Genomic DNA, 25,465 nt, shown 5'->3' with positions numbered 1-25,465 from the left:
ATTCATGATAGACATGGGGGAGGAGAGAGAGAGAGAGAGAGAGAGAGAGAGAGAGAGAGAGACATAGGAGAAGGAAGAAGCAGGCTCCATGCCCGGAGCCCGTCGCGGGACTTGATCCCGGGACTCCAGGATCGCGTGCCCTGGACCAAAGGCAGGCGCTAAACCACTGAGCCACCCAGGGATCCCCTATTGGTGTTCAATTTGCCAACATATAGAATAACACCCAGTGCTCATCCCATCATTGACCCCCTCAGTGCCCCCCACCCCCCCACCCACCTCCCTTTCTTTCCACCACCGCTTGTTCCTTTCCCAGAGTTAGGAGTCTCTCATGTTCTGTCTCCCTTTCTGATATTTCCCACTCATTTTTTCTCCTTTCCCCTTTATTCCCTTTCACTACTTTTTATATTCCCCAAATGAATGAGACCATATAATGTTTGTCCTTTTCTGATTGGCTTATTTCACTCGGCATAATACCCTCCAGGTCCTTCCACATCGAAGCAAATGGTGGATATTTGTCATTTCTAATGGCTGAGTAATATTCCATTGTATACATAGACCACATCTTCTTTATCCATTCATCTTTCGATGGACACCGAGGCTCCTTCCACAGGTTGGTTATTGTGAACATTGCTGCTATAAACATCGGGGTGCAGGTGTCGCAGCGTTTCGCCGCATCTGCATCTTTGGGGTAAATCCCCAGCAGTGCAATTGCTGGGTCGTAGGGAAGATCTATTTTTAACTCTGAGGAAACTCCACACTGTTTTCCAGAATGGCTGTACCATTATATACACTTGAATGTCCAATATCTATCTCTGTGTAAAAATGAACTCCTGATTACCAGTCCTACCCAATCACATTTATCACCCACTCCAGTCCTAATATTTCTCATATCAGTATATGATAACTGCATGTTGCCAGAAGATTAGGCCACAAACATTGGTGTTATTCTTAATTTTTTAATGTTTTCTAACTGTCCACATCCAACCTATCAGTAAATGGATATCAGTATCCTTTGTCTCTACTTCAAAATGTCCAGCATCTAAACACTTCTAGTCTCTGCTGCTACTATTACTGGAATAATCTCATAACTAATCTCATAACTAATGCTTCTACCCAAGTCTTTACCTCCAGTACTGCTGCTAGCAACTCAGCCTAAGTGATCCTTAAAACACAAAGCAGATCTAAGAAGACCTTCTAACAGCAACTTCCATTTCCTCAAAAAGTCAATTCAATGTCTTTGCAATGACCTTCTAGGCCTTACCTCATTTAGCCCCTTTACTGCTCTTTGTCCTCCATTACTCTCCCCCTTAATTATTACTCTGCTTCAGGCTCACTGTCCTTCTTCCTTGAAATAGCTTAGGCATGCTCCAGCCTCCAGATAGTTTATGTTTCTGACATGAAATTTCCTCAGTTATCCATGTGATTTACTCTCTCATCTCTCTAGTCCATGCCCACATTTAAATAAAAGATGTTATTTACTTATTTGAGAGGAGGACAGAGATAGCGACAGAGATAGTGAGAGAGAGCACAGAGGTAGAAGCAGACTCCCTGCTGAGCAGGGAGCCTGACACAGGCCTTGGTCCCAGGACCCTGAGATCACGACCTGAGCTGAAGGCAGATGCTTAACTGACTGAGCCACCCAGGTGCCTCTAACCCCATAAATTTTAGTGAGGCCTGCCCTGAATTCTCTATCTAGAGATAGATAAAAATAAAATAAATAAATAAATAAGTAATTTATTTTTGACCTCCCTATTTAAAACTGCACCCACCTAAGTCTTCCCCAAACTCTTTACATCTTATATATTTAGTCATCTTCTACATACTATATGTTTTTTTACTTATGCTTTTTTTAATCTCCCTCTCTAGTGTACCATCAATGTAAGCTTATTAAAGACATAATTTTTTCCTCTTTTGTTCATTGCTGTATACTCAGTGCCTATACAAGTGTGTGGCAAATAGTAGATGCACAGTATTAGCTGAAGGAATGAAAAAATGCAGGAGTGAATACCATCCATTCTCTATCTTGGCATTCTCATTCTGATCCCTCAAACATTTTAATATGCTTTTGACTATTATAGGTACTTCTCCAGCAAGTTACTGTTCTTTCCATGGTATGCCCATTTGTTTGACACCATACCTTTATACATTTTACTCTCAACCTGGGGAAGCCCAGAGACTCCCTACTTCCTTCCTAACTTCTTATCCTTTGTAATTCAGTCTACATATCACCTCTTCTAGTACAATTTCTTTTCTTTTTTTTAAATTTTTTAAATTGGAGTTCAAGTTGCTAACATATAGCATAACACCCAGTGCTCATCCCGCCAAGTGCCCCCCTCAGTGCCCCTCACCCAGTCACCCCAACCCCCCACTCACCTCCCCTTCCACTACCCCTTGTTCGTTTCCCAGAGTTAGGTGTCTCTCATGTTTTGTCACCCTCACTGATATTTTCACTCATTTTCTCTCCTTTCCCTTTATTCCCTTTCACTAAATCTTATATTCCCCAAATGGATGAGACCATATAATGTTTGTCTTTTTCTGATTGACTTATTTCACTCATGATGTGGTATATGTATACAATGGAGTATTACTCAGCCATTAGAAACAACAAATACCCACCACTTGCTTTGATGTGGATGGAACTGGAGGGTATTATGCTAGGAAAGTTTCTATTGAACCCCTTCCCCCTGCCAAATTAGGTTAAGTGCCCTCCTGTGTATTTTCACCTACTTCCTCTAACGAGTCCTTATCACACTGCTTTTAGTGACTTTTTACTTGACTGTCTACTCCATAATTCCATAAGCTCAATGGAGGAAGGCCTGTGTGTTGTTCACTGTTGTGTTCACCTCTTGTTTTCTGGCATAGTATCTGAAACACAGTAAGTAGTTGAAAATTTGAAATGTTGCATCTAAGACTCATGTCAAGGACATTTTTATTGTGATCTTTTGGGAACCTTCTCTTCAACTGATCTTCATTCTAGGAGACATTTATCCCATGCAACTGAAAGGCAATGGGTGTCAAACTGGCAACAGGCCATGCGAAAATCCCAGATGGATTAGCCCTTTTAAGATTTAATCAATAACAACACAGTGCAGAGAGGTGAGATTCTCTCATATGCTTCTGACACATGTCATATTATCTGTGTGCTTTTGTATTTACCAAGGATGGAACAACTGTGACACTCACCTAAAAACTTCCCTTCAGACTGCTGGCATACATAGAAGCTCTTGGTGATTTGTTCCCATGGGCCAAAAATGTATGGGGTGCTATTTCTTATAATATGATTATGCCTACATTGTTCCTGAGGCCCCATAGGTGCCGTGGGAATACACAGTGAATTCAAGCCTGGTGCACCTTCAATGCACTTTGGGCAGGGGTCTTCCTTCTTTGCTCAAGTCCCCCTCTCCACAGTCCAGGGTAGGACTGAGAGAGTTGTGTGGAATGCTGACCTATTTGAAATATGAGTTTAAGCTCCTATAGTATATGGGTAGTATTATTTACCTTCTCTACTCTCTCCATCACATACAACCTTGAAAATAAGGAGGCACAAACAGGTGGTTCTTTGCTCAGAGGCATAGAGTATATTTGGAGAGGGTCCTGATCACCTAGACATTAATGGAAATGATGATGACAGCCTTTTTCATGGGGATGCAGAGGAACCTATGAACTCCTTTCTCCTGGACTGCATTTTCTCTTTGTGTAGACCAGTACCTTGTGCTGAGGGGAGAGCTGAGACCTAGGTTGGATTTTCTGGTTGAGTGGCACAAGTCAGCTGAGGACAGTGCTTGGAGCTGTTGTGAGGAAGGCACAGCAACTAGAAGCATCTGGACTGAAGGGATTGTGCTTGAGTTCATTGTTTAGAGACTGAGGAGCATCAAAGAAGGTCATGCTCTCCTCCTCTGTTTTATTCTCCATCTTGGCTCCTCTCACAGGGTGTTTGGTGAGGGGTGAACTCTTCTCAACATTTTTTGTCATGGTTTTGGGTTGTCATCCTTACAGAGGAGAATGGATTCTTTATGCCTTTGACCTTTCACCTCGGGGTTAATCCAGTGTGGAAAGTGCTTCACCTTATTTCCCAAGCCAGCTTCTGCAGCTTCTGGAAGAATGGGATCTTGTGAATCCTTCAGTCTGAAACGCTGCTTTTACTAGACCCTGCAGCTCTTGACCCTAGAAACTGTGATTCTATGAATTTAGACCCTGTAAATTTTGGATCCCAAAAACATGGTCACTTTAAATGCTGGACTTACAAAATTTGGCCCAGTTAATAATGGCCCAGTAAGCTGGTCATGTAAGGGCTGGCCCATTAAGCTCTGGTGACTCCAGTTTTGGCATTCTGGGGAATCCTTGTTTGGGTGAGGTCATTCAGATTGTTTTAATAGCCTTACAGAACATTCTCATCTGGCATTTTGACCCAAGAAATCTAGGTGATACTCTAGGAACTCAATGTAAGGGAGAAACTGGTGAAGGGCTGCGAGGGATCTTGTCACCTGAGAGGATGGAAATGGTGGCTCTGCAGATCCAGACAGATTCTTGCTAGTTCCAACTCACTCAAGGCAACCATCCTAACCTAGCTCAAATTCTACTTGAGAAAGATCCTAGAGACATTGGGGAAGTCAAGGGCTCTGAGGGTTCTATTTATAAAAGTCCCTTCTGGCCCCTGAACCACAGCAGAGTATATGTTCTCTCTGGCTGGAGACAGCCTCAAATCTGCACTCCCTTGTCTGTGACTCACTGCTGCTTTAAGTTTCCCAGAGTCCTCTATTTTCTCTGCTGGGGCAGAGAGTTGTCCTTACCTTTTCAGGGGCTAAGGGATCCAGGGCTTCTCCAGGCTCAGCTTGTACACACTGGCCTACAGCTTAATACAAAGCACCTGGGCCCCTGTTGTGTCCCCAGGGGGTTGTGAAATCTTGGAGGCCCAGTGGGAAGAACCATAAGGACTAGCTTGCTTTTTGTTCTCCTCACTGCCTCAGTTTACCTGCAAACTATTCTCTAATGTGGAGCATTCTAGAACACATGGGATGATATCTGGTGGGATGGGGGAGATTCTGAAGCAATATTTTTCCCAGGCTGTTTAGATTTGAAGGAGTCCTAGGCACAGATATTCCTTGAGACAGCCACAGTTTGTTCCTGGACTCCTTTATCTTTATAAGACTTCCCAAATGTATCTCCAGGAATTTTTTTTTCAGGTAAAAATTCAGTTTGGCCAAGAAAGGTATCTTGAGTGATGAGTAGCCTGCAGGATGTCTGGCTCTCTAGAGGCACCATCTCCTTTCACCTATACTTCAGTCTGAAATGCTTGCTCACCGTCTGCATAAGTCTCACTGGCATACTGAAAGTCTGGCATAGGACTTTTACATTGGTGTTTAGATGATATTGAGCCATAGGTTTTACTGGGCCCCCAAAAGACCTGGGTACATCTTTGTGATCGCAGATTGGCTAGTGATTGCCGAGGCCATGGCCTTGGAGAAAGCCACATAATAAAAAGCTGGCAAGCCTGACAGGCCAAAACTCATCTCCAGTTTCTCAGTGGCTCCCTGAGAAGATACCCAGGCAGGTGCTGGTCAAGATGATCAGTGATAGCATCAGGTGAGGCCTGTTACTGCTATCAAGGCCTACCAATACTGAGGATGTTACTTTATGATCCATGTAGGGGCTAATAGCCACCTCCATGTCTAGGGACTTACTTTCTGGGCACAAGGGAACCAAACTCCTGTCAGAGCCCTGTAATGCTGCAGACCTAATGATTTGCAGTCCTAACAGCTGCAAATGTGGGCAGAAACAAATGCCCTAGCATATCTTCCCATGCTTGTAGTCACTGTAGCTCTGCAACATTGCCTTAGCCTGGGCAAGCAACTATAGACCAGCCCTGCTGCCATGATGAATCAGAACAGGTCACTATCCCCACTGGCCTTTAGGTCTGCAAGCTAGGGGATACTCATACTGGCCAGGGTGCTGCTCTGGGGCAGGGGCTCCTGGTCAGCAGGGGACAGGTGCAACTCTTTGGACTGATGTATCTTCTGGGGCAGGCTTTCACAATAATGAATCAACTTGCTAAATCAACTGCTTCTGAAAGTAGAACTCTAGCAGCTCTGGGTATGTTCCAGGGAAATACCACCTCCCTCTTGAAGACTGAAATGGGCTTCTCTTAACAGGTCCCTGGGGACAGGAAGAAACATGTCTCAGGGCTTATTTTATATGGTTCTCTGCCTCTACAGAGATTTCTGGGCAACAGCTGAGAAGCTCCAATGAAGATGTGGCTGCCTTTGCCGCTGGTGCCACTCTAAGGCTTCACACTTGGCCAGAGAAGGAAATGGGATATTCATATGGGTTTGTTGTTAGTCAGATGGAGACACCCAAATTTGGGAATGTGGGAAAGAGCTGGGGCTAACTTAGGTGGAGGAAATTTTAGAGATTACAAAGCAATTATTGAAGAAAAAGAGACTGGGGCTCCCCTTTTGTGGAGAGATCTTTATTGGCAGACCAAGGACTCACTGTGCAGAAAATAGGAACCATAGGAACATAGCTATTTTTCTGCTATAGATAGCACACTGAGGCCTCAGTGGATCTTCTGGCCAATGGATAGAGACCACTAAGAAACTAAAATGTAGTAGAGGGTGGAGCCAGAGTCATGAAGTTTGCAATTTACTTGCAGCGGTATTTGCTCTGGGTTCATAGTGGATCTTTCGATAACTCAGAAAGTTTGGGTAGACTGGTTCAACTCTCATGATCCCAGGTCAGGAAGATAGCCTATTATTTCAATAGAGGCCTTACAAGTGGCATTATGATGAAAGAAATGGTTGTTTTCTCCAGACTTGGAAAACAATTGGGGCTATGTGTTATAAGCTGCCATAGGAACTCTTCTAAAGATCTTGGGAGCTCCCTCAGGTATAGAAATGCATTCGTTGGGATCCCTGGGTGGCGCAGCGGTTTGGCGCCTGCCTTTGGCCCAGGGCGCGATCCTGGAGCCCCGGGATCGAATCCCACATCGGGCTCCCGGTGCATGGAGCCTGCTTCTCCCTCTGCCTGTGTCTCTGCCTCTCTCTCTCTCTCTCTCTGTGACTATCATAAATAAATAAAAAAAAAATTAAAAAAAAAAAGAAATGCATTCATTTATATACATGTGCTTAAAGATGACTCAGGACTTTGGGGAAATAGAAACATGCAAGGCAACAGGGTATTTTAGCTTCATGAGCCCTGAAATCAGGGAAAGAAAGAGAATCAGATATTCAAGGGCAGCTGACCTTGTTTCTCCAGCACACATACAGGGTAGCTCTTCCTCTTGTCCTGCTGATTCACAGGAGTCCTAGGCTCCTCACTTGAAGAATACAGAGAGCTCCTGTATCCCTGGACACATCTGGCACTTGATATCCCTTCCCTCGCTGGAGGCATTCACCTTGGATATCTTGGATGCTGACACTGGTCGACTGGGCAGCTGTGTTAAGCATTTCTGATCTGTTAATTGTGACTTTGTAGGGCTTACAGATGGAAGTGAAAGAGCTTTGGAGTGCAGGGAACCCTGACTCTGCTCCAAAGAGAGACAAGAGGAGCCCTGCGATGGCCCCGATGAAGAGGGAGAGGTCAGGGTTTTCTCACCTGACAGCAACTGCTGAATCCCAGGAGCCACAGCATTACACATGGGGCAGGAAGAATCTGCACACTGGAGCCACCGCACACTTCCCTCCTTAGGAAGCCAGCCCTGGCTAGGAAGGGAAGATGGCAATCATTACTGATGGACTGACACCTGCCTCTCTGAATATGTGTGGCCTGGAGATTTGGCCCACCTTCCCCTAGTCCTGGAACCCCAGGGCATTTACCCATCTCCTTTTCCTCCTAGGAAAATGCCATTGGCAAGTTATGTTGGGCTGGGTTGGACTGAGGGTCTGGAGCTTGTTGGGCAAGGTCTCAGACAACGCATGGAAACACAGGGCCATGAGAGACACTGGGACGTGGGGTGCATTCTCTGTTGGTCTGTGTTGTGAAGCTACACCAGGAGAAGGGAACCAGGCAGTGGTGGGGAGCCAATGGTTGGCTGAGGGGCAGCACCAGGAATATTACAGGGGGAACCCGCAGTCAGTCTCTTCTGGAGCTAAGAAGGCCACAGCCTGGCATTCAGTATTTCTAAGCTGTGGAAAATATGGTCTTTGTGGGAACTCTGCATTGTGGGGACTATGGGGTGTCCCAGATCCTGTACATAGTCTGTTGAGAGCCAATTCCCTTCCTTAGAGATTTTAGGAAGAGGATAAAATGACAGACTCCTTTCTGAGGGCTGTCCCAGGAATTGGCCTCCCTGAAGACAAAACCATGGAATTAATGTCAGCAGGTTCTACGGGTCTGCCCTTGAATGGTTGCAACAGGAATATGACAATGGTGATTTGTTTATGTATGCATTTATCTATTCTCTTGACTGGATAACCTATCTTGTGGCTGAGTGCAAACTTATGTAGAGTCTTCAATGAATTACATACTAGCAAAATCCTGACTTTCAGGACCACTGTGAACCTAGCCTAGAGCAAAACTGGGAGACTCCCTGTCCTGAGACACCTGATCCTCCTCTGCCCTGGCAACTCTCTCAACCAGTGCTCAGCATCCACTGTCTGACTCCCTCCGGGACGTTTTCCCTCTCCTGGTCCCTGCCACAGGCCAACCAGAGAAATCGTCCTAGGCCAGGCTGGGGATTTGGAGGATGCAAAGAGCAAGTGATCACCTTCTCATGACAGAGAGCAGCTCCCATGGCTTATCAGCTTCTTCCTGACAAAATCTCCTAGCTGAAAAACCAGCAGAGTGTTAACAAAGAATGAGAGGATGCAGGGACATCCTATAGGAAGCTAAAGGCCTTTGAGGAAGAGGAGGCTGAAAACCCCAACAGTCAATGCTCTAAAGCACATATGCATACAGCTTAATCCACTACAACATGCTGTCCTAGACCTCATTTCATTTGATCATCACAGCCACACTGCGAGTGAGGCAGGATCATGAGATGCCCATTTCATGGATCACAGACTGAGAGATGAAGTCATTTCCACAAGGTGGTAAAACTAGTAAATGACACAGCTAAGGGCTTCTGTCCTCCTTCTATATTCTTCATTCTCAAAGGCAGGTGTAATGTAGAGATTTTTGGAACATTCCCAGGCTCTGATTTCCCACCCAAGAAAGTGTTCTGGGAGAAATTGTCAGCTGAGGCAATTGGAGCCTTCAGTGGTTAGAGCGCCTGGTTACTGGCTCCAGGGCTCATAGAGGGATAGGAATCAGGGGAAACTTGCCCATTGAGAGGGGAGTCTGAGGGTAAATTAGGACTTTACCTCTTGATGTTTTATCTTTAGCCCTTTGTCTGACTCTCCGGTGACACTTGAAAACAAAAGAGTTAGAGCATCTAAATTTTTCTAAGCCAGGGCACCTTTCACTTTTTGTCTAAAATGAGACAAAATTGGTAGATATTTCTCAAACTTTTCTATATTCCAATTTTATATACGCTCGTACCATTCTTTTCTTAGTCTTTGTCTTTTCACCCATCATTTCCCTTTCTTATTACTAATTCATTTTGAGGCCCCCTATACACCATACCTCTACCCCCATTCCCTGAACAAGTTCTGTGGGAGATCAGAATGAGACAGGAGAAAAGAGGAATAGATTAAAGGATAAGGGATCTAGTAGCCAAGGGATTTTAGCTATCCAAGGTCCTGAATGTCTCCCAAACCAGAAGTGAACCCAAATTTGGAGCTATTCTGAGATCCATGAAGAAACCCCCATAAAAAAAAGGTAAGGGTAAGTGTAATAGGAGAAAGTAAGGGAATAAAATCTTGTTCGAAGCTTAATCAGTTCAGTCATGGTCATTGTGTTTCCCTACCCGGCAACAGCTCCTTTTAGGTCCCAACCTTAATTCTTGGTGGCTCTTTTTCACTTGCCAAATAATTAATGCAATAATAGTGATGGAGCCATAAGTGTATAGGGATATCCAACATCCCACAGAAGAAAGGTAGGGCTCAACATAATCCAAACCTCACTAGGCATCTCTCTTCCTAGGCTTTCAGGGACTTGGAACCTAATGCTTCCAAATTAGGTTTGGACCTAATTTGACCCTGTCATCTCTACCTCACAGGAGATGAAACCAGATCACCAGACTACATCACAAAGCTCTCCTATTTCCAAAGGCATGCAGAGCATCAGAGGCCTTTATTTGTCTAGGAGAAGCTCATGTGATTCAGTGTTCAGATGAGGATGTCTGATTGTCTGTATGAGTTGCAGAGCCTGGGCCCTAGATGTGCCAAGGTCATAGGCAGCATATACTCTTTCATACTCTGTTCCCTATAACGTGATGGCTTAGCTCTCCTTTAGACAACAGTCTGGCATCTATCCTTAGATACGTTAGTCTTTATATACACCGCATGCCCTATAAGAGAAAGAGTGGCTAGGTCAGAGGAACTCCATGAACTACATTACATCACCTGTATTGGGAAGATAACCTAACACACAAACAAGAGGCTAGGACATGCATTATCTTGTTAAGTGTTAGAAAGTGAGGATTTTTATGTCACAAGCAATTGGTGGTCAGTATTAAGAGGTTCAAGAAGAGGGTCATGTCTGACATGTCAAGGAAAGGATATAGCTGCTGTCTTTTAAAATAACTTTCTGGGGCAGCCCGGGTGGCTCAGTGGCTTAGTGCTGCCTTCAGCCCAGGGTGTGATCCTGAGACCTGGGACCCCAGACCCCAGGATCATGCCAAGTCAAAGGCAGATGCTCAGCCACTGAGCCACCCAGGCATCCCAGGGCAAGCTTTTTCCTTTTCAACCTCAGTTACCCTCCACACATAAGTCCACTGATTCACATATTAATGTTAATTTCATAGCCCATGTCAACATTGTGAGATGCCTCCAATGACCTAGGACTTCTGAATTTCCTTAAGTTCTTGCCCTGATGATAGTGGTCCCACACCTCCAAAATTCTTCAGCTCAAAATCTCTGAAAGTGCTATTTGGTCCCTCCTTCAGCATCCAGTCCACCACCAGACAGGTGTGGTGAGCACTCAATCTGTGTTCATCACTAAAGTGGGCAATATCAAAGGCACAAAGACATTGAGTTGTGCTACCTGTCTGCTCTGAAGACACTTAAAAACCTAGTTACAAGGATGCCTGGGTGGCTCAGTGGTTGAGCGTCTGCCTTTGGCTCATGGCGTGATCCTGGAGTTCTGGATTGAGTCCCACATCGGGCTCCCTGTGAGGAACCCACTTCTCCCTCTGCCTATGTCTCTGCCTTTCTGTGTGTGTGTCTCATGAATATATAAATAAATAAAATCTTTTTAAAAGTCCTAGTTACAAAGATTAATTAATATGAATCAAGAATCAACCTTATTAGTGGTTGAGGGAGAGGGAATTAAGGAGTTATTATTCACTGGGTACAGAGTTTCTGTTTGGGATATGAAAAAAATCTGAAAATGCATAGTGGAAAAGACTGCACAATGATACACTTAAAAATAATTAAAATGGGGGGATCCCTGTGTGGTTCAGCAGTTTAGCACCTGCCTTCGGCCCAGGGCATGATCCTGGGGTGCTGTGATCAAGTCCCATATCAGGCTCCCTGCATACAGCCTGCTTCTCCCTCTGCCTGTGTCTCTGCCTCTCTCTCTGTGTGTCTCTAATTAATAAATAAAATCTTTTAAAAAATAGTTAAAATGTTAAGTATATAGACCACAATTTAAGAAACAAAAGGCAAAAAAACCCATTACTAATAATTAGTATGAGACCTTTTTTTTTTATTAACTTTAAGGAAGAATAGTCTGAAATGTTTTAATAAAAATATAGATGAATGTTTTTCTAAAGTGTCCTTTTTATATAGAACAAAACCAAACCAAAATACATCTTTACATTTAAGATAATTTAAGAGGAGTCACACCTGATGATGGGATGAATTTGAGCCATTTTAACATCTTTCCTGAACTTGCAAATTCCACACTACAAATATGAGAAGACTTTTTCAACTAAAGAGCACTGAATGTCAAACTGACAAACAGCTTGCATCACCTTTTTAGTAGCAGGTTGAGATACCTACAGTGTAGCTTGAATCTTTAACTTTTATTATTCCTACCCAACCGGCTCCTGCTTCCTGCAGCTTCTTTCTTTGCCACTGCAATGGTTCTGTCTTCCATTAATATGACCTAATGTGGTCCAGCATGGTGTTTGGTATCCTCCGTCTCTTGGCTGTGACTATATATGATTAATAAAACTACTGTCAATCTCATAGTTTCAGTGTCGGGTGTCATGAGTTCAGTCAGGTCCAGAACCCAAGGACACTCCCTCCCTCACCAATGGGATGAAGAGAAGGTAAACAGAATATTGTATCTCTTCCCCAACCAGCTCTGCTTCCTGCAGCTGCTGCTGCCTTTTCTCTGCTGAAACAGTTCTCAGTCTCCCATTAGTCTAACCTCCTGCCCACAAGAAAACTATTAGATTGTGCAAACTTTGCACCTGCTCCAACCAGTGCAGTCTTTACCCTACAGATAACCCACAGCCAGTGCCATCCTACTAAGCCATTAAAACCATCTGCTGCCAACTCCTCTGCAGCATCTCACTCACCCTTGTTCCTCTGTCTCCAGACTCAGGAGTTAGAGCCAAAGATAATCTTATGTGCTTTTGCAGAGTAGGCCTTTAGTACAGGTTTATTTACTGGTTTGGTACTCATTGACAAAAGGTGCTTGAGTGGTTAGGACAGGGGAACCTTTCCAAACAAAGGTGCATTCATGTAATGAACACATCAACAATACAGGCATGGATCTTCATATTTGCCCCTCCTGCTTCACGGTTTATACTGAAGAGTACACAAGGAAGACGAAGTACCTGAAAAGCCTCTATGGACTCTGGAGGGGTATTCAACTATAAATTCATATTCATTCGTTTCTAGAAAACTTCTCAAAGCCAGAATCTGATTCATGTATTTTTTTAAATTTTTTATTTATTTGAGAGAGAGACAGAGAGAGAGAGAGAGAGCACAAGAGCAGGGGGAGGGAGCTGTGCTGTGTCTCAGTATCAGAAAATATTACTGAACATCTTAGATGAGCCAAGGTGCTGGGGACAGAGAAGCACACTATTCAGCAGCAATATTTTTATACGGGTATTTTTTATCAATGCCTAATAGTTAAAATTTGCAGGGAGTTGGACAGGAAACCCCCTGTTAGTGTCAGGCCCCAAACTACCAGTGTTCAAGCAGCAGGTTACAGTGTGCATTAAGTGTAGCAAGCAACTAGAGGCACTAGAGGGCAGCACATGCCCACCCAATGCTCCTAGCCCAGAAAACTCTTTAGTGACAGAAACTTTAAAAGGTCCTCTGTTCCAGTGGCTCTCAATCCTGGCCTTACATCAGACTCATTGGGAAGCCTGTAATAATATAGATTTCCTGGCCTCATCCCAGACTTAATGAGTCAGAACATCTAGGGGCAGGGTCCAGCAATCTATATATTAAGTATCAAAAATAACCCTCAAGCAAAAAGGCACTAAGGTCTGAGTGTATATTTGGGAGATACTGATAACAGCCAACCCCCAACCCCGGTTTTACTGAGATATAATTGACATATAGCATTGTATTAGTTTAAGGAGTGCAACACAATGATTTATATATATATATATATATAGAGAGAGAGAGAGAAATTCTTATCACAGTAAATTTAACATCCATGTCCTCAGAGTTACAATGTTTTATGATGAAAATGTTTAAATTAAATCTACTCTCTTAGCAGTTCCCAAATATACGATATATAATATTGTTAACTATGGTCATCATGCTGTATATTAGATCCCCAGAACTTACTAATCTTATAATTGGAAGTTGGTACCTTTTAACTGCCTTCCTTCCTTTCCTCCATCCTCCACCTCCTGCCACTGACAGCCACAAATCTCTTTTCTGTTTCTGTCAGTTCAGGATTCTTTTTAGATTATACATAAAAGTGAGATAACACTGTCTTTCCCTGTTTATTTTCACTTAGCATAATGCCTTGAGATTCATCCACGTTGTTGCTAAAGGCAAGGTTTCCTTCTCTTTATGCTCGATAACATTCCATTGTATATATATATGTACCACATCTTTATCCATTCATCTATTGATGGGCACTTGGGTTCTTTTCCACATCTTGGCTACTGTAAATAGTGCTGCAATGAACATGGAGATGCAGATAGTGATTTTGCTTCCTTCAGATATATACCTAGAATTGGGACTGGTGGATTATACAGCAGTTGTATATTTAATTTTTTGAGGAACCTCCATACTGTTTTCCATAGCTACTGTGCCAATTTACATTCCCACCAGCAATGCACAAGAGTTCCCTTTTCTTACCAGTATTTGCTATCTCTTCTGTTTTTGATGACAGCCATTCTAACACATTTGAGATGATGTTTCATTGTGGTTCTGATTTGCATTTTGCTGATGATTAGTGATATGAGGACTGTTGGCCAATTGTATGTCTTCTTTGGATAAATGTCTCTTCAGTTCCTCTGCTCTCTTTTTTTAAGTAAGCTCCACACCCAGCGTGGGAACCCAATTCATGACTCTGAGATCAAGACCTGAGTTGAGATCAAGAGTCAGATACTTAACCAACTGAGCCACTCAGGCACCCTGATCAATTTTTAATCAGATTTTTTGGCTACTTAATTGTATGAGTTTTTTAATGTATTTTATATATTAACCCCTTATCAGATATATGATTTGCAAATATTTTCTCATTCCATAGTTCATTTTGTGTTGATGATTTCTTTGATGTGCAGAAGCCTTTTAGTTTGATGCAGTCACACTTATTTTTGCTTGTGTTGTCTTTCCTTTTGGTGTCAAATCAAAAAAAAAATCATTGCAAAGTCTGATGTTAAGGAGCCTACCCTCTCTGTTATCTTCTAGGACTTCTGCAGTTAAAGTTCTTATGTTCAAGTTTTTAATGTATTTTGAGTTGATTTTTGTATATGGTGTAAGATAGTGGTCCAATTTTATTTCTGTTACACATGGCTCTCCAATTTTCCCAAAACAATTTACTGAAGAGGTTATTCTTTCCACATTATATATTCTTGGCTCCTTTGTCATAAATTAATTGATCATATATGCATGAGTTTATTTTTGGACTTTCTCTATTCTGTTCCATTGATTGGTGTATCTGTTTATGCCAGAGCAACAGTTCTTATAGTGTTGCAGATCTATGTGAATATCTGATGAAACTATGTCTCTCACCTCACACTCAAAATCTGATTCAATTACAGAGAATCACAGACTTCATTTATGGATACTCTAGGATTCCCGAGGAGGCTAGTTAAGAAACTTGAGTATGTGCAAAGACAAAAACAACAGCTCAAAATCCTTCATATTCTGAGAAGTTATAGAAAAATAAGGAAAAACAGATAAGACACAAATAACCAATAGTAGGAATGACAGAGTGACTCAGCACAAATTTTAGATGTTAAAAGGATAATAAATTAGTATATAAAAATTTTAATACATATAAATCAACAAAATAGAAAAAATGAACAAATTCTATAAAAGACACAAACCATCAAACCTTACTCCAGAAGAAATAGAGGGGAAGGTTAAGAGGTGGGGAAGTAGGGGGGATCCTAAGCTTGCCTCATCCCTTGAACACAACTAGATAAATATCAAATCATTCTAGACACCCTAGAAATTGATTTGAGGACTGAGTGAACTAACTACACACTAGAGATTAAAAAAAAACAGACTGTACTGTGCAAGCTACGGAGAGTTGATTTGAAGGAGAAAAATGCTTCATGCTGTGGAGGAGAAGGAGCCTTGATCAGGGGGAGAGGAGAGAAAGGGAGAGAGTAGAGGAAAGGAATGGAGGGGAAGGCAGAAGGAGGGAAAAGAGAAGGAGGAGGGAGGGAGAAGGAGAGAGAGAGAGAGAGAGAGAGATCTGGCAGTGGATTACACAAAAAAAACTTTTGCCCAAAACCAATGACAGGGAAAAGGAGAGGAGCTGACTACTGCAAGTTTCTATAAGCAAGGGAGCACAAAGTCTGAAGTTTTAGAGCCCTCGCCATTGCCAGGGTTGTGCCCGGCTGGTTTAGCAGTGCTCTAGTGGGGAAGGAGGGCAGAGACCAGGGAACAGACAGAGTGGTCAGAGGATCCCTTGGGTCACATAGGGAGAAACAGTTCCCTTTCTTGGGAGTGCATTTGGGAGTGGGGGCACAGCCTCTCTGGGGACAAAAGACCCAGCAGATGCCATTGAGCTAAATAGCATAGGAACAGGGACACTGGCCGAGGGCAGGGAGCCTTGTGCTGGCTTTCTGCTATGCTTTACCATAAACTCTGAGCACCCGCTGAGGCACAATCATTTTCTGTGCAGTGCAGTGCCCTCCCCACCAGAGGATCAGTGAGGGTCCATGCCACAGGGTCTCTGAAGTTTGGAGTTTTGAAACCCAGCCTTGCCTGAGATAAAACATGGGCTTGCTGGTACTGCCTGGCAGGCAGACAGCTCAGACACAGGGTGAAAGAAGGGATCTGGCAGAAGCTGGGGACACAGGAGGGGCTGATTGTTTGCTCTTTTGTGAGGACTTCCTGAGGAGTGGCAGGCGCAAGCTCCCCACTCTGGAGAAGAGAGAGTGGGTGATGCTATTTTCCTCCCACTGCCCATCAACACTGACCACTTCAGTAAGCAAAACAGCTCCACCACGTGGAGTCTGGAATCACTAACACCATGGCCCACCCCACACTGTGCCCTGCAGGTGCATCTCCACTAGGGCAGGTCTACCTGAGAATCAATGTAGCAGGCTCCACCCCCAGAAGACCAGCATAAACCTCTCCTAGCACCTAGGCTACTGCTCAGAGAGTGCTGCAGAGCTTCAGCTCTGGGGAAATAGGATCTAGCTTCCTTACTTTTTCTTTACTTTTTTTTTTTTTTGATCTTTTTTTTTTGTAAATTTATTTTTTATTGGTGTTCAATTTGCCAACATATAAAATAACACCCAGTGCTCATCCCATCTAGTGCCCCCCTCAGTGCCTGCCACCCAGTCACCCCCACTGACCTCCCCTTCCCCCACCCCTAGTTCGTTTCCCAGAGTTAGGAGTTTCTTCCTCAAATGAATGAGACCATATAATGTTTGTCCTTCTCCGATTGACTTATTTCACTCAGCATAATACCCTGCAGTTCCATCCACGTTGAAGCAAATGGTGGGTATTTGTCGTTTCTAATGGCTGAGTAATATTCCATTGTATACATAGACCACATCTTCTTTATCCATTCATCTTTCGATGGACACCGAGGCTCCTTCCACAGTTGGGCTATCGTGGACATTGCTGCTATAAACATCGGGGTGCAGGGGTCCCCGCGTTTCATTGCATCTGTATCTTTGGGGTAAATCCCCAGCAGTACAATTGCTGGGTCGTAGGGCAGGTCTATTTTTAACTCTTTGAGGAACCTCCACACAGTTTTCCAGAGTGGCTGCACCAGTTCACATTCCCACCAACAGTGCAGGAGGGTTCCCCTTTCTCCACATCCTCTCCAACATTTGTGGTTTCCTGCTTTGTTAATTTTCCCCATTCTCACTGGTGTGAGGTGAAAAGACCCCGAATAGCCAGGGGAATTTTAAAAAAGAAAACCATAGCTGGGGGCATCACAATGCCAGATTTCAGGTTGTACCACAAAGCTGTGGTCATCAAAACAGTGTGGTACTGGCACAAAAACAGACACACAGATCAATGGAACAGAATAGAGAATCCAGAAGTGGACCCTCAACTTTCTGGTCAACTAATATTCGACAAAGGAGGAAAGACTATCCACTGGAAAAAAGACAGTCTCTTCAATAAATGGTGCTGGGAAAATTGGACATCCACATGCAGAAGAATGAACCTAGACCACTCTCTTTCACCATACACAAAGATAAACTCAAAATGGATGAAAGATCTAAATGTGAGACAAGATTCCATCAAAATCCTAGAGAAGAACACAGGCAACACCCTCTTTGAACTCGGCCACAGTAACTTCTTGCAAGATACATCCATGAAGGCAAAAGAAACAAAAGCAAAAATGAACTATTGGGACTTCATCAAGATAAGAAGCTTTTGCACAGCAAAAGATACAGTCAACAAAAGTAAAAGACAACTTACAGAATGGGAGAAGATATTTGCAAATGATGTATCAGATAAAGGGCTAGTTTCCAAGACCTATAAAGAACTTATTAAACTCAACAGCAAAGAAACAAACAATCCAATCATGAAATGGGCAAAGACATGAACAGAAATCTCACAGAGGAAGACATAGACATGGCCAACAAGCACATGAGAAAATGCTCTGCATCACTTGCCATCAGGGAAATACAAATCAAAACCACGATGAGATACCAGCACCATTTATTGAAGAGACTGTCTTTTTTCCAGTGGATAGTCTTTCCTCCTTTGTCGAATATTAGTTGACCAGAAAGTTGAGGGTCCACTTCTGGATACTCTATTCTGTTCCACTGATCTATGTGTCTGTTTTTGTTCCAGTACCACACTGTCTTGATGACCACAGCTTTGTAATACAACCTGAAATCTGGCATTGTGATGCCCCCAGCTATGGTTTTCTTTTTCTTTTTTTTTTCGTTTTTTTTTTATTTTTTTTATTTTTATAAATTAATTTTTATTGGTGTTCAATTTACCAACATACAGAATAACACCCAGTGCTCATCCCGTCAAGTGTACCCCTCAGTGCCCGTCACCCATTCACCCCCACCCCCCGCCCTCCTCCCCCTCCACCACCCCTAGTTCATTTCCCAGAGTTAGAAGTCTTTATGTTCTGTCTCCCTTTCTGATAGTTCTCACACATTTCTTCTCCCTTCCCTTATATTCCCTTTCACTATTATTCATATTCCCCAAATGAATGAGAACATACACTGTTTGTCCTTCTCCGGTTACTGTGGCCAAGTTCAAAAAGGGTGTTGCCTGAGTTCTCCTCTGGGATTTTGATGGAATCTTGTCTCACATTTAGATCTTTCATCTATTTTGAGTTTATCTTTGTGTATGGTGCAAGAGAGTGGTCCAGTTTCATTCTTCTGCATGTGGATGTCCAATTTTCCCAGCACCATTTATTGAAGAGACTGTCTTTCTTCCAGTGGATCGTCTTTCCTCCTTTATCGTATATTAGTTGAGCATAAAGTTCAGGGTCCACTTCTGGGTTCTCTGTTCTGTTCCATTGATCTATGTGTCTGTTTTTGTGCCAGTACCACACTGTCTTGATGAACACAGCTTTGTAGTACAACCTGAAATCTGGCATTGTGATGCCCCCAGCTATGGTTTTCTTTTTTTAAAATTCCCCTGGCTGTTTGGGGTCTTTTCTGATTCCACACAAATCTTAAAATAATTTGTTCCAATTCTCTGAAGAAAGTCCATGGTATTTTGATAGGGATTGCATTAAACGTATAAATTGCCCTGGGTATGGGATCCCTGGGTGGCGCAGCGGTTTGGCGCCTGCCTTTGGCCCAGGGCGTGATCCTGGAGACCCGGGATCGAATCCCACGTCGGGCTCCCGGTGCATGGAGCCTGCTTCTCCCTCTGCCTGTGTCTCTGCCTCTCTCTCTCTCTCTCTGTGACTATCATAAATAAATAAAAATTAAAAAAAAATAAATTGCCCTGGGTAACATTGACATTTTCACAATATTAATTCTTCCAGTCCATGAGCATGGAATATTTTTCCATCTCTTTGTGTCTTCCTCAATTTCTTTCAGAAGTGTTCTGTAGTTTTTAGGGTATAGATCCTTTACCTCTTTGGTTAGGTTTATTCCTAGGTATCATATGCTTTTGGGTGCAATTGTAAATGGGATTGACTCCTTAATTTCTCTTTCTTCTTCTTTTAAGAAGCAGACTAAAACACACCTACGATCTAGTTTCCCTTTTAAAAAAATTAATTTATTTTTTATTCCTTGGATCTAGCTTCTTTTAACAAGCAGATCAAAATATGCCTAGGATCTAGCTTCCCATCTTTTCCTAAAAAAAGAAAAAAACAAAACAAAACAAAAAACAACAAAAAAACCTCTTCTAAATACAGCCATTACTTTCAAGATCAGCAAACAACAGGCTGTTCTAACAGACACAAAAAAATGACCCACACAAAATGATAAGATGGAAGATTTCACCCCAAATGATAGAACAAGAAGTCAGAGAAAGGTATTTAATCAATATATATACAAGATGTCTGAACTATCATTTAAAATAAGTACAATAGTTGGGCTTGGGAAAGCATAGAAGACACTAGAGAAAACAATAAAGCTGAAGGAAGAGGGAAAGAAAGGTTTTGGAACATGAATGTAGACTTTGAAAACTCAGTAACTCCTTAAAGTGTAATGAGATTCCAATCACAGGAGTCCCAGGAGAAAAAGAGAAAGAAAAGGGGGCAGAAGGTTTATTTCAGCAAATTATAGCTAAAAACTTCCCTAATCGGGGGAAGGAAGTGGACGTTGTCGAAATCCAAGGAGCACAGAGAACTCCCATAAAATCCAACCAAACCTGGCCATCATCAAGACATAGTCACACTCAAAATACAGAGACAAGAAAGAATCCTGAAAGCACAAGGGGAAAAAAGTCCTTAACCTACAAGGAAAGACACAGCAGGTTCACAGCAGGTCTGTCTACAGAAATTGGCAAACCAGAAGAGAGTGGCAGGATATATTCAACATGCTGAATGGGAAAAATAGGCAGTCAAAAATATTTTATCCAGCAAAGCTGTTATTCAAATAGAAGGACAGTTAAAGTGTTTCCCAGACAAACAAAAACGAAAGGAGTTGTGATCTCTAAACCAGGCCTACAAGAAAATTAAAGGGGACTCTTTGGGGGAAAAAAAGAACAAAAGCAACAAAGACTAGAAAGGAACAGAGAAAATCACCAGAAACATTAACTTTATAGGTAACACAATGGCACTAAATTCATATCTATCACTGATCACTCTGAATGTAAATGAACTAAATGTTCCAATCAAAAGACATAGGGTATCAGAATGAATAAAACAATAAGACCCATCTATATGTTGCTTATAAGAGACTGATTTTAGACCTAAAGACACCTGCAGATGGAAACTGAGGGGATGGAGAACCATCTATCATGCTAATGGATGCCAAAAGGAAGCCAAAGTAGCAATACTTATCTCAGATAGACTACATTTTAAAACAAAGACCATAACAAGAGATGAAGAAGGGCATTATATCATAATTAAGGAGTCCATCCATCAAGAAGATCTAATAGTAGTAAATATTTATGCCCCCAACTTGGAAGCACCCAAATATGTAAATCAATTAATAACAAACATAAAGAAACTCATTGATAATGATACAGTAATAATAGGGGACCATAACATCCCACTTACACAATGGACAGCTCATCTAAGGAGAAAATCAACAAGGAAACAATGGCTTTGAATGACACACTGGACCAGATGGACCTAATAGATATATTCAGAAGATTTCATCCTAAAACAGCAGAATACACATTCTTTTCAGTGCAAAGAACATTTTCCAGAATGGATTACATTCTGGGTCACAAATCAGCCGTCAACAAGTACAAAAAGACCAAGATCACATCATGCATATTTTCAGACCACAACACTATGCAACTTGAAGTCAACCACAAGAAAAAATTTGGAAAGACTGCAAATACAAGAAGGTTAAAGAACATCTTTCTAAAAAAATAATGGGTTAATCAAGACATTAAAGAAGAAACAAGGGGTGTCTGGGTCATTCAGTTGCTTAAGAATCTGCCTTTGGCTCAGGTAATGATCTCGGGGTCCTGGGATGGAGCCCAAGTTGGGCTGCCTGCTGGATGAGGAGCCTGCTTCTTCTCCCTTTGCCACTCCCCTCACTCATTCTCTCACTTTTCCCCCTCCTTCCCTCCCTCCTTCTCCCCCCTCTCTCTCAAAAATAGATAAAAATCTTTTAAAAATAAAAAATTAGGGATCCCTGGGTGGCGCAGCGGTTTGGCGCCTGCCTTTGGCCCAGGGCGCGATCCTGGAGACCCAGGATCGAATCCCACATCGGGCTCCCGGTGCATGGAGCCTGCTTCTCCCTCTGCCTATGTCTCTGCGCCTCTCTCTCTCTCTCCCTATGTGACTATCATAAATAAATAAAAATTAAAAAAAATTAAAAAAAATTAAAAACAAGAAATGAGAAAGTACATGAAGCAAATGAAAATTAATACATGACAGTCCAAAACCTTTGGACGCAGCAAATGCAGTCACAATACAGGTCTATCTCAAGAAGCAAGAAAAGTCTCAAATGCACAACATAACTTTATACCTAAAGGAGCTAGAAATGCAACAGCAAATAAGGCCTTGGGCCAGAAGAATAAGGGAAATAATAAAGATTAGAGGGAGATAAATGATATAGAAAGAAACAAACAAACAAAAAAACCCTGCAGATCAATGCAACAGAGAGCTGGTTCCTTAAATTAGTAAAACTGATAAACCCCTAGCCAGACCTATCAAAAAGAAAAGAGAAAGGACCCAAATAAAGTCATGAATAAAAGAGGAGGAATCACAACCAACACAGAAATACAAATAATCATAAGACAATATTATGAAAAAATTATATATATATGCATATACATACATGCATACATATGGAATATCACTTAGTCATCAAAAAGAATGAAATCTTGCCATTCGTAATGATGTGGAGGGAGCTAGTGTATTATGCTAAGCAAAATAAGTCAGAGAAAGACAAATACCACATGATTCCACTCATGTGGAATTTAAGAAACAAAACAGATGAACATAGAAGAGAAGGAAAAATAAAATAAGGCAAAAACAGAGGGGGAGACAAACCATAAGATATTCTTAACCCTAGTATACAAACTGATGGTTGCTGGAGAGGAGGTGGGTGGGGTCATGGGGTAACTGGTTGATGGGCTTTAAGGAGGGCACATGATGTAGTGAGCACTGAGTGTTATGTGCAACTGAGGAATCACTAAGTTCCAGCCCTGAAACTAGTAATAGACTATATGTTAAATTAAAAAAAAATTAAAAACACTTTTTTTGCCATTTAAATAAATGCCTCTACATGAGGAGGAACGGACACAAGGGTAAGGTAGGAGTCAGCATTCCTCATCTTTACAAGTAGATAGATTCCATCTTGTCAGAGTTCTGTGAGCCATTCCGTTTCTTCAGAATGGACAAGCTATAATTAAACTGAAAAGAATGTGAAGTACCTGGCTGGGTCAGTCAGGGAAGCATGAGACTCTTGATCTCAGGGTTGTGAGCTGGAGCCCCATGTTGGTTGTAGAGATGACTTATATTTCCCAGTGTAAATCAGTATCTTAGTATTATAATTTATGCCTCATATTCTTTTTTTAAGATACAGTTTTTAAGTAATCTCTAGATTACATGTCTCTTCCTCCTAGTAAGTAGTCTCTATCCTCCTAGCCAGCTGCAGAGGCAGGGAGAGCAATCCTAAACACCAAGCTACTGCAATGACCATAATCCCCAGCCTCAGAGGAGAGCGAATGCTACTATTTCCCAGTCTAAACTGCCTTCCTCTTGTGTGCCTTTGTTTTCTTCCATTAGTATAAAGTAGATTCTATTAAAGAGTATTTAATGAATGAAGCATGCGGAATAATAAATGTTATCTAGAAGTGAATCCTGAACACTTAAAAGTTGTATGTTTTCAGCTTGGTAGGAAATAATAAGTAGTTATACAAAAGTACTCAAATATCTCAGAGTGTGACTGGTATACACAAACTGCTATATAAGTCTCCTATAAAGAGGAGAGAGATTATTTTTGGCTGAAGTGATCTGGGAAAGCTTCATGTAGAAAATGGCATTTAATCTAGTGCTTGAAGCAGAAAGAAAATTATAATGTGTGAAGTTGGAAGAGAAAATGATCCAAATGCAGGCGTCAGTATGCTCACAGAGGTTGCTGGTGTTTCTGTGTAATGATATACGGGGATAAGAGAAGGATTCTTGAAATATTTATTTTACTCTGGGTATATTATTTTGTATATATTTTATCTCAGTGCAGTGAGGTTTAGACTTCATTTTGTCTTTGTGTGGAAACTCCGAGGTTGGGATGTCTCCCTATAGCTGTATTTTTCTGTATGATGTGGCCATAAACTGTGGAGTTAGGTCTCCTGAATCTGACCATATGTGTTCCTAGGTATAAACTCCTGCGTGGGTGCTTTTCTCTGCAGATATTTTGGTCTTTGTGGGTGTGTGCACATGCAGTCCTGAGGGGATAGGAAGGAAAGACAGAGAAAGGAGTAGCAGGGTGGCAGGGTATGGGGGAAGAAAGTGGGGTGTTGACAGGAACCTGTCTGAAGCCCAAATATGAAACTGATACACATAATGAGTATTTTAAGTAGTTGATAATTCATTGTCACATGGACCTCAGAGATTCTTTTTCTAATAAAACAACATTTATTGGTAAAAAAAAAAACTAGCTTTTCAAAATGCCATATTTTATCCGTCACATTCTATCTCTTCTCATTTGTCCTTCCTTTCATCCAATTTAACCCTATTTTTGGATTTTTTTAAGTTTCTTTTCTTCTTCTTCTTCTTCTTCTTCTTCTTCTTCTTCTTCTTCTTCTTCTTCTTCTTCTTCTTCTTCTTTTCTTCTTCTTCTTCTCAAAAAGAAAGCTTTGTATTCTTTCTTTTCTTATCCTTCCAGTTTTATTCCTTTCTTCATTGAAGTTTTCTCCCTGTTTTTCCTTTCTCCTCTAATGTATGGAGCTAATACCATACCCCACCCATACCTCAGAATTAATTGTATTTAAATTGGGAAAAGGGTTATCTCTTTTTGTAAGGATGTTTTAGGCTCAGTCTTGGGCTTTTGTCTCCACTGTCACTGCCACAGTCAGTTCATTCACTAGTTCAACAAATTTTAATTGGGTGCTTTTGTGTATGTCAAAGGCCTTGTTCTAATTCCTGGAGAAACAGAAAAAATACCTAGCATAGACAGCCAAGTATATTAATTATCATGTTTAATGAAAGTAACCAACTTTTCCATCCTCCAGACATAGGAGAAAACTAAAAGACAGAGATGCAAAAGTGAGTTAGCTAGTTTTTTATAGGTATCTATTATATATCATCTTAAGAAAACTGAGGTAGTAAATAATCATCCAATGCATTTGCGTATTTATCATATTTGTTAATATATTGCCATTTTAGGAAATAAGGACAAATCAAAATTAGGTTTAGTGAGCAATATATCTACATTTGTTTCTTAGAAATAGTCCAGGCATTTGGGGATTGTTTATTAATCAACTTGATTGTTTGTTTAATGATTAAAGTTTTAAAGTTAGTTAAGAATCTAGAAATACAATTTTAGCTAATGAAATATTATATAACCTTATGAATTCTAGAATTATAAGAATTTCATAAAATTAAACTCCTTTGAAAAGATATTAGCACCATTTCACTTACACTAATATATACATATATAATATGTATATAATTGGTATAGAAAATATATTTGAAGAAGTAATGGCTGAAAATTTCCCAAAGTTAATGAAAGTTATAAATTCACATTCAAAAAACTCTGGAA

The 25,465-nt window shown here is 41.6% G+C and overlaps 1 protein-coding gene across 1 annotated transcript; it reads right to left on the bottom strand.

Moving 5' to 3' along the window:
• Positions 1–3,765: 3,765 nt before the first annotated feature.
• On the bottom strand, positions 3,766–9,984 carry SPATA31F3 (SPATA31 subfamily F member 3). The gene is given in 7 exon segments (XM_055315077.1): positions 3,766–3,980; positions 3,983–4,093; positions 7,591–7,697; positions 8,702–8,762; positions 9,297–9,342; positions 9,842–9,942; positions 9,945–9,984. Coding segments are annotated over 7 exon segments (681 nt in total).
• Between the last annotated feature and the right edge of the window lie 15,481 nt (positions 9,985–25,465).

Source organism: Nyctereutes procyonoides, unplaced genomic scaffold (assembly GCF_905146905.1).
Source record: "Nyctereutes procyonoides isolate TBG_1078 unplaced genomic scaffold, NYPRO_anot_genome, whole genome shotgun sequence".
Classification (NCBI taxonomy): Eukaryota; Metazoa; Chordata; class Mammalia; order Carnivora; family Canidae; genus Nyctereutes; species Nyctereutes procyonoides.
The sequence above is the reverse complement of the archived record's forward strand: the minus strand, read 5'-3'. Positions and strand labels throughout refer to the sequence as shown.